Source organism: Pelophylax lessonae (genome assembly GCF_965119305.1).
Source record: "Pelophylax lessonae genome assembly, chromosome: 4".
In the NCBI taxonomy this organism is placed as follows: Eukaryota; Metazoa; Chordata; class Amphibia; order Anura; family Ranidae; genus Pelophylax; species Pelophylax lessonae.
Window position 1 is genome coordinate 463,655,744 of NC_138771.1, and position 9,690 is coordinate 463,665,433.

At 45.8% G+C, this 9,690-nt stretch overlaps 1 protein-coding gene across 1 annotated transcript in view; it reads right to left on the reverse strand.

Moving 5' to 3' along the window:
* The window catches only part of FAXDC2 (fatty acid hydroxylase domain containing 2), a 44,865-nt gene extending 35,709 nt beyond the window's left edge, over positions 1-9,156 (reverse strand). The window contains exons 1-2 of the mRNA XM_082256104.1: positions 9,041-9,156; positions 5,698-5,789 (exon numbers count right to left, since the gene is read on the reverse strand). Of these exons, the coding sequence (XP_082112230.1) occupies positions 5,698-5,789; positions 9,041-9,085 (137 nt within the window). The 5' untranslated portion in view covers positions 9,086-9,156. The remainder of the gene's footprint in view (positions 1-5,697; positions 5,790-9,040) is intronic.
* Positions 9,157-9,690: the final 534 nt, after the last annotated feature.

Below are 9,690 nucleotides of genomic sequence, written 5' to 3' on the forward strand. Positions count from 1 at the left end.
TTGCAAATAGTCCCAATAATGTGTCTTATGTTTATTTCCAATGATCGTCAGCTCTATCTCGTAACAATAATGCAGTATTTTCCTGCATCTCTTCAATCCAGAAAAGATAGCATTATGGCCACTAGATGGAGGTGATGATCAAAGGAAATAAACATATGAGACACATTATCCAGACTATTCGCAAAGGCTGTGACATTCACACAGCAATTTTTTTGTAAACAGACCCCTTCCTTCAATAAAACACTAGTGACAATTAAATAATACATTATCAATAGAGGTTCCAGAGGGACAACTGAGGGGCAAACAGGGTTTGGTTCAATAAGTGAAGAAGCCCCTCCAAATGTCCTGAGCTATGTATATGTATGAAGCATTGCTGTAGAGATACGGCCAAGTAGGAAAGCACAGGGACACTAGAAATACAGTAAAACCTTGGATTGAGAGTAACTTGATTTGAAAAATTTTTGCAAGACAAGCAAAACTTTTTTTTACAATTCTGACTTGATAAACGAGCAATGTCTTGATATAAAAGTAGCGTCATGTCACAACTGAGTATAAAAGAGAAGAGAGGTGTGTATCAGTTGTGGATATTTTTTAACCGATTCATGACAAATGTTACCATCAGTGGCGGCTGGTGCTCAAAATTTTTGGGGGGGCGCAAACAGAAAAATGAGTGACCAGCGTGCCCCCAATCAATGCAGAGTGCCACAGCCTGCCCCCAATCAATGCAGAGCACCACAGCGTGCCCCCATCAATGCAGAATGCCACAGCGTGCCCCCAATCAATGCAGAGTGCCACAGCATGCCCCCCAATCAATGCAGAATGCCACAGCATGCCCCCCAATCAATGCAGAGTGCCACAACATGCCCCCAATCAATGCAGAGTGCCACAGCGTGCCCCCAATCAATGCAGAGTGCCACAGAGTGCTCCCCAATCAATGCAGAGCACCACAGCGTGCCCCCCAATCAATGCCAAGTGCCACAGCATGCCCCCATCAATGCAGAGTGTCACAGCATGCCCCCAATCAATGCAGAGTGCCACAGCATGCCCCCCAATCAATGCAGAGTGCCACAGCATGCCCCCAATCAATGCAGAGTGCCACAGCGTGCCCCCCAATCAATGCAGAGCACCACATTGTGCCCCCAATCATTGCAGAGTGCCACAGCATGCCCCCAATCAATGCAGAGCGCCACAGCATTGCCCCCAATCATTGCAGAGTGCCACAGCATTGCCCCCAATCATTTCAGAGTGCCACAGCATTGCCCCCAATCAATGCAGAGCGCCACAGCATTGCCCCCAATCATTGCAGAGTGCCACAGCATTGCCCCCAATCAATGCAGAGCACCACAGCATTGCCCCCAATCATTGCAGAGTGCCACAGCATTGCCCCCAATCAATGCAGAGTGCCACAGCATGCCCCCAATCAATGCAGAGTGCCACATCATGCCCCCCAATCAATGCAGAGTGCCACAGCATGCCCCCCAATCATTGCAGAGCGCCACAGCATTGTCCCCAATCATTGCAGAGCTCCACAGCATTGCCCCCAATCAATGCAGAGTGCCACAGCATGCCCCCCAATCAATGCAGAGCGCCACAGCATGCTCCCAATCATTTCAGAGTACCACAGCATTGCCCCCAATCAATGCAGAGTGCCACAGCATGCCCCCAATCAATGCAGAGCGCCACAGCATGCCCCCAATAAATGCAGAGCGCCACAGCATTGCCCCCAATCATTGCAGAGTGCCACAGCATTGCCCCCAATCATTGCAGAGCGCCACAGCATTGTCCCCAATCATTGCAGAGCGCCACAGCATTGCCCCCAATCATTGCAGAGCGCCACAGCATTGCCCCCAATCAATGCAGAGTGCCACAGCATGCCCCCCAATCAATGCAGAGCGCCACAGCATGCCCCCAATCATTGCAGAGTGCCACAGCATTGCCCCCAATCATTGCAGAGTGCCACAGCATTGCCCCCAATCAATGCAGAGCGCCACAGCATTGCCCCCAATCATTGCAGAGTGCCATAGCATTGCCCCCAATCAATGCAGAGTGCCACAGCATGCCCCCCAATCAATGCAGAGCGCCACAGCATGCCCCCAATCAATGCAGAGCGCCACAGCATTGCCCCCAATCATTGCAGAGTGCCACAGCATTGCCCCCAATCATTGCAGAGCACCACAGTATTGCCCCCAATCATTGCAGAGCGCCACAGCATTGCCCCCAATCATTGCAGAGCGCCACAGCATTGCCCCCAATCATTGCAGAGCGCCACAGCATTGTCCCCAATCATTGCAGAGCTCCACAGCATTGCCCCCAATCAATGCAGAGTGCCACAGCATGCCCCCAAATCAATGCAGAGCGCCACAGCATGCTCCCAATCATTTCAGAGTACCACAGCATTGCCCCCAATCAATGCAGAGTGCCACAGCATGCCCCCAATCAATGCAGAGCGCCACAGCATGCCCCCAATAAATGCAGAGCGCCACAGCATTGCCCCCAATCATTGCAGAGTGCCACAGCATTGCCCCCAATCATTGCAGAGCGCCACAGCATTGTCCCCAATCATTGCAGAGCGCCACAGCATTGCCCCCAATCATTGCAGAGCGCCACAGCATTGCCCCCAATCAATGCAGAGTGCCACAGCATGCCCCCCAATCAATGCAGAGCGCCACAGCATGCCCCCAATCATTGCAGAGTGCCACAGCATTGCCCCCAATCATTGCAGAGTGCCACAGCATTGCCCCCAATCAATGCAGAGCGCCACAGCATTGCCCCCAATCATTGCAGAGTGCCATAGCATTGCCCCCAATCAATGCAGAGTGCCACAGCATGCCCCCCAATCAATGCAGAGCGCCACAGCATGCCCCCAATCAATGCAGAGCGCCACAGCATTGCCCCCAATCATTGCAGAGTGCCACAGCATTGCCCCCAATCATTGCAGAGCACCACAGTATTGCCCCCAATCATTGCAGAGCGCCACAGCATTGCCCCCAATCATTGCAGAGCGCCACAGCATTGTCCCCAATCATTGCAGAGCGCCACAGCATGCCCCCATCAATGCAGACACCAGCGTGCGTGCCCCCTTCAATGCAGTGTGGGCTCCCCCCCCGAGACCAATGCACTTACCTTGTGGCGGCTTCTCTTCAGTCCCGGCGGCGGCTTCTACTCACTCTGTCCCCCGGCGCGTCTCCTGCAGTTCTCCTGCTCCCGCCTCCTCCTCGGCCAATGGCATGAGGTTTGCCTTGCAGCCAATCAGGAAGTGCGTATCGGACGCGCTTCCTGATTGGCCAGGAGGAGGATCGGTGTGGCAATAGCGAATTTTCATTCGTTATTGTCACACAATGGGTGGGCTCGGGACGCACTGCTCTGCGCCCCAAGCCCACCCTTTGAATCGCCCTATTAGAGCCTCTGGCTCTAATCAGGTGATGTAAAAAAAAAAATGCCCATTAAGCTCCATGCGTCCGGCGCCCTGCATGCAGATTAGGGGGCCGGATGCATGGATGGGGGGGTGGCGCCCCTTTGACGTCGCATGTAAAGATGGCTGCTGCATATCCGATTGACCATGTGGTTTTGGGGGGAAGTGCAACCATGTTTTGCTGACATCACTCACAAAACAACCTGTGAGTGGTCAGCAGGGATATTTACATCCTGTGGGTGGTCTACAGGACTATAAATAGAGTCTCTAGCATGGGGTGAGGAGGTTCGCTGTTTGGAGCTGTAGAAAGATGCAGCCAGGATCTCATTGTCCTGTTCTAGATATTGAGTGCAAGCTGTTGCCAGAGTTAAGTATTATTTGACCTTTCTTTAGGATATTGGGAATAGGAGTGTATGTTTGAGTCTTGTTAATGTTTATGGTAACTTTTATGTGTAAGAAGCTTTATGTATTTTGATGTCCAGTAAAGTTTTATTTTATGCTTTTTATCAAAACTGCTCTTGGTGTGTCTGTTCATTTTAGATATTCACTAGATATTTCACTGGCTTTACAGTATACCTTCATTATAAATGTTGTTGTTCCCACATTTTATACAGAGTTGCCTCTAAGTGTAGCAATAATATTACATTTAATGAAGGTACAACATTTGTGCCGGTTCACATAGGCGCGACCCGATTTTGCCGGGCGACCTGTGAAGCGGAGCGGCATGCACGGACTTCATATCATTGAAGTCAATGCAGGTCGCTCCAGGTCGCCCCAAAGTAGCTCAGGACCCTTTTTCTAAGGGTGCGGCACAATTGGCTCCTGCTGCTGTCATTCAAAGTCAGTCAGCCAATCAGGAGAGAGAGGTGGTGGGACCAGGTCACGGCTCTGTGTCTGAATGTTCACAGGGATTGGTAACTCGGCTCGGGTGCCCTCAACAGGAGGGAGGGGCCAAAAGTGCTGGTGAGGGACCCAAGAAAAGGGGAATCCAGGCCACTCTGTGCAACCAACTGCAGAGAGCAAGTAAGTATAAGGTTTGTTATTTGAAAAAAAATTTGAAAAAAAAAAAAGACTTAACGATTACTTTAATAAAGTCTCGTCTGCCTTTTAATTTACTTTCTTGAAAGTGTTGCTGCAGCAGCCCAAAGCTGTGAATTGGAACTGGCAAGAACAAAGGTCATATCTGTGGGCTGAAAATAAAAATGAATGGATTTCCACACATTTACACAAGCGAGTTGAGTGGAGAAATCCTCCCTGCTGCTCTATTGTACTCTGATGTCAGAATACATTGATCAGCACTGAAGCCACTGATTGGGTAAAAGTTTTCCAACAGCCCCATTCAAAAACCAATTGATTTCTGTTGAACAGGGAGGACGCCAAACACAGATCAAAATTTGGCCTGTCCCTGCTGAACTGTCTGGATTTCAATCCATGTGTGTACCCACTTTTACTGTTGATGTGATGCTTGCATCTAACGTAGTCAGGGCAGCCATCAGAAATTTTGGGGCCCCTTACACAGCTTTAGGCCTGGGCCCCCCCCGGGCCTGACCACCAAGTTACATCCTCCTCCTCTGCCTGTGCTTGTGAATGCATTTGATTGAATGCAAGGACACCAAGGGATCCTAGCAACCAATCATTTTGACAGTGGCGGCCAGGGGGAGGCTGGGAGTTGGGAGCCAGTGCAAAGGGTGGCACCAGCGAGAGTAGGGACTAGTTGCCAGTGCAGGGGAGGAAAGGAAAAAAGGGGGGGTGTCAACTTGGAGCCTAGGCATCCCTCGGGACTGGGCCCCTCGGGACGCCTGGGCCCCTTACATCTGTATGGGCTGTACCCCCCTGATGGCAGCCCTGAACGTAGTGCTCGCCTGCTCACTAACAATCAAGAAGACTATGGGGATGATTTACTGAAGGTAAACAGTGCACTTTGCAAGTGCAGTTGAACTCTGCAAAGGGAATTTGCTCCAGAGCTAAGTAAATTAGGTGAAGCTTCACTTTACAAAGAATCACATGCAAGGAAAATAAAAAAACACAGCTTTTTTTTTTGCACATGATTTGATGATGGAAGTCAGTGGCGCTTCCCCCTCATTTACTAAGCTCTGGAGCAATTTCCATGAACAGTCAATCTGCCTTTATTAAATCAACCCCTTTGTTACCATGTGGAAAAAGAACCAGATCAACTATGCCCTAACAATTAGAGCAAATGACAACATGGATACAGCTGATGCATTTCAAACACATTAACTGGAACATAACACACTGTTACAGAATAGTCCTGCATTTAACCTCACCATGTGACTGTGTTTCTGAAGGCAGCAAACGTAAGAAGCCCAGTGCCTAACACAAAGGCTGTTTTCTTCACTGAATCCCAAATTTGCCCATCCTAGAGTGAAAAATATAAACACAGTAACTTAACAGGATATAACTATGGTAAATAGCAATGCTATAAAAATGGTGTTGTTTCATAAAATGGCATGTTAAAATTATAGTTGGTAAAAGACCTTTATTGAGAAGAATAACTGCATGTTTTTAATACCTATAATGATAGTATTCAGTATATGAATTTCTCTTCTTTTTATTTTACAGACCTTTATTTACATTTATTGTGCTGTTACACCAATGTCTAAGATATAATATAATGCATAGTTGTGGTAATCTTTATATATTTGGCTATTATACTGCCATGTTTGGAATTAATTGGTGCGCTAAAGTGTCAAATTTCCACAATAATAACAATAAATTGGACAAATATGTGAATTTTTTCACATATTTTTTCAATTTATTGTTATTATTGTGGAAATTTGACAGTTTAGCGCACCAATTAATTCCAAACATCACTTTCATTAACACATCTTGGTAGCAGCTTTACGCACGTTTATCAGCGCACCTTTATTTTTCAAATATTATACTGCCATCATGTGGTTATTTTAGTTGTTGCACTTGCCTTTTTGTCTATCCTTCCTATATTCCCTTCCACCTTTGATTTGTTTCCTGTTCCTGCTTCGTTATGCTTGTGGGGATAGAGATGGCCACATCTGTCTAGGGCTGCATACATCCGGAAACATATTACCATATTTTGACCTGCAGACCTTCAATCATCTGCCACATTTTGTTGTCTGCTATACCAACTGCTTGCAATAAAACCCTCATTGATGGAAAGAAACGGTGCCTGGTGAGTTCAGCTATCTGCTAACGATTGTCCGCGGTGATTGTATCTGCTTATACAGGCCAGGACTAGGTCTCAGCAAGGGATAAGTCACTGTTACAACATTTGGAGTCAGAATATGTATATTCACCTTTAAATACAGACCAAGCTGTCCAGTTAAGTATTAGTGACATCATTTAGCTAATACAGAAATGTATGGTGCTTATGTATCAAAATACATTTTCTCACTGCCTATAAGAAGAAATCAGAATCCCCATTTTATTTTCAGCTCTGCTCTACAGAAATGACTGCTAAAATATGATGATTTGAACTTTTCTTGTTCGCACACTTTTCATACATACAGTAAGTCCCATACATATCAATATATGTCTTTTTACATTTCTTCAGATATAAGTAGCATGTTAGGGGAAGTTTCGGGCACTACAAGGAGAGGATTCATGTTGCTCCAGTGACGACGCTCATTAGAACGAAGCATACTTCGGGCGGTAGTGATAGCAGTGATGTCTTATCGTCTGTAAGGAGGCCAGATGTGTGTAACCAATTTGCCTATAATATCCTTCTTTCTTGTAAGTTAACCGCTTGCCGACCGCCGCACGACTATTTACTGCGGCGGTCAGCCCCTCACAGGCAAAGCGACGTAGTACTACGTCGCTAGCCTGTGAGGCTCTAGGGAGCGAGCGCGCACCGCCGGAGGCGCGCTCCCGCGCGGTCACAGACCCCCCCGCGCGTGTTCCCGGCGGACATCGGGTCTGCCGGGCACTCGCGATCGTCCGTTACACCGGAAGAAAGGCAGGCGGCTGATGTAAACAAAGCCGCCTGTCATTCTTCCCTGTGTAAGAATGGAGATCAGATGGTTCTGCTATGTAGGACCGTTGATCTCTGTTCTTACGCTAGTAGCCACAGCCAATGACAGTTAGAAACACGCCCCTAGGACACACTTAACCCCTCCCTCTGCAATACAGTTAACTCCTTCACTGCCAGTGTCATTTTTACAGTAACAGTGCATATGTATAGCACTGATTACTGCAGTAATGTCGCTGGTAACCCCAAAAGTGTCAAAAATGTCAGTCAAGGGTCCGATCTGTCCGCCGCAATGTCGCAGTCCCGCAAAAAAAAATCGCAGATCGCCGCCATTACTCGTTAAAAAAACACAGAACAAAAATGACAAAAATCTTTCCCTTTGTTAGTAAATGCGATAACTTTTGCGCAAACCAATCAAAATACGCTTTTTGCGATTTTTTTACCAAACATATGTAGCATAAAACAAATTGGCCGAAAATGTTAAAAAATTTAGATTTTTACATTTTTTTTTGGGGAATTTCATATAAAAAAATGTGAAAAATATTGTTATTTTTGCAAAATTGACGCTCTTTTTTTGTTTATAGCGCATGATCAAAAAATCGCACAGGTGATCAAATACCACCAAAAGAAAGCTCTGTTTGTGGGGAAAAAAAAACATCAAATTCGTTTAGGTACAGCGTCGCACGACCGCGCAATTGTCCGTTAAAGTCACGCAGTGCCGAATCGCAAAATAGGCCCTGGTCAGGAAAGGGGTAAAATCTTCCGGGGCTTAAGTGGTTAATGTCTATACCATTAAGGCCCCTTTCACACTTGTGCGACCTAAAAGTCATGTGATTTTGACTGGACTTGAAGCAATGCCTGTGTAGTCTTGAAGTCTATAGACCTCAAAACGCATCAAAGTCAGACCAAAGTAGTGCAGGAACTACTTTGAAGTCGCTGAGACTTGAAGTCCCACAGAAATGAACGGTACTCATTGGAAATCATGGAGTATGACATGTCATGCAACTTTGCAGTCATAAGTCGCGGGACAAGTTGCACAAGTGTGAAAGGGGCCTAAATCGTTTTTTATGGATGACTGGGCAATGAGTTGTTTCCTCCTTTTTCATGTGTGACACAACGAGCTGGAGTGTGGATTACTAGCACAGCTTGATGTTAATGAGATGTGGTTTATCTATCCATACTGAGAGCCCGGATTTGCTAGGAAAGTGTCATCCTATGCATTGAAAAATCTGCAAAAAGGCTGTGTTAGACCTACAAAAGGTCGATCCATCTGGTAAAAGGCAACTCCTCTTTTGTGTGCAGTGGAGCACGGTGTATTTAAATAGGATCACAAATATATTCAAGAAGAATCGCCTCTGAATGGTTGTTGGGGATCTATACCTGATCACACTATCTTGTGTATGGGACTTTTTTTTCATCGATTTATTAAACCATGGATTCACTTTTGGTTTACCTTTGTTCTACATGCATTCCCCTAGACCAGTGATGGTGAACCTTGGCACCCCAGATGTTTTGGAACTACATTTTCCATAAAGCTCATGCATTCTGCAGTGTAGTTGAGCATCATGGGAAATGTAGTTCCAAAATATCTGGGGTGCCAATGTTCGCCATCACTGCCCTAGGCTGCCAAATTAATTTCTAGCCAATACCTAAAGTCTTCATGTTACCTGGCTTCTGCGTTCCAAGGGAGCAGAGGTGTCAGTTTTGCCCATCTGTAAGCAGACAGTAATGTAGCAATCATTATTAAGGCCACAGTATAAACAGAATCTTAGTAAAATCAGAAGTCCTAATAAAAATCAGTTTATAATAATCAGTTTACAATGAAAAGTTATCAGAAAAAAAAGTCATATTCTATTTCTTTATATACTATGATTATGTATTAGGGTTGGTTTGGAAAAAGACAGAATTTAAACAAAAGTGCACACACACAAGTGAATAAGTCAAAGCCATGACTCGCTCTGTGGGAGTTATTTATTAAAACCGGAGAGTGCAAAATCTGGTGCAACTCTGCAGGGAAAACAATCAGCTTCCAGGTTTTATTGCCAAAGCGTAATTGAACAAGCTGAAGTAAGAAGCTGATTGGCTACTATGCACAGCTGCACTAGATTCTGAGTGATCCTGCCTTAGTAAATTAACCCCACTGTATGGCTCAACTGAGGGTTTCACATAGAGACAACTACTGCTGGGCTCTCAATTAGGAAAAGCCTTAGTGCTCTGGGCATCCTTTAACAGGGGAAAAAACTCTAATAAATATTTGTTTAAAAAACAAAGACCGTAAATACTAAGTTATAAAAGGATTTAAAAAAATATTGTTTAA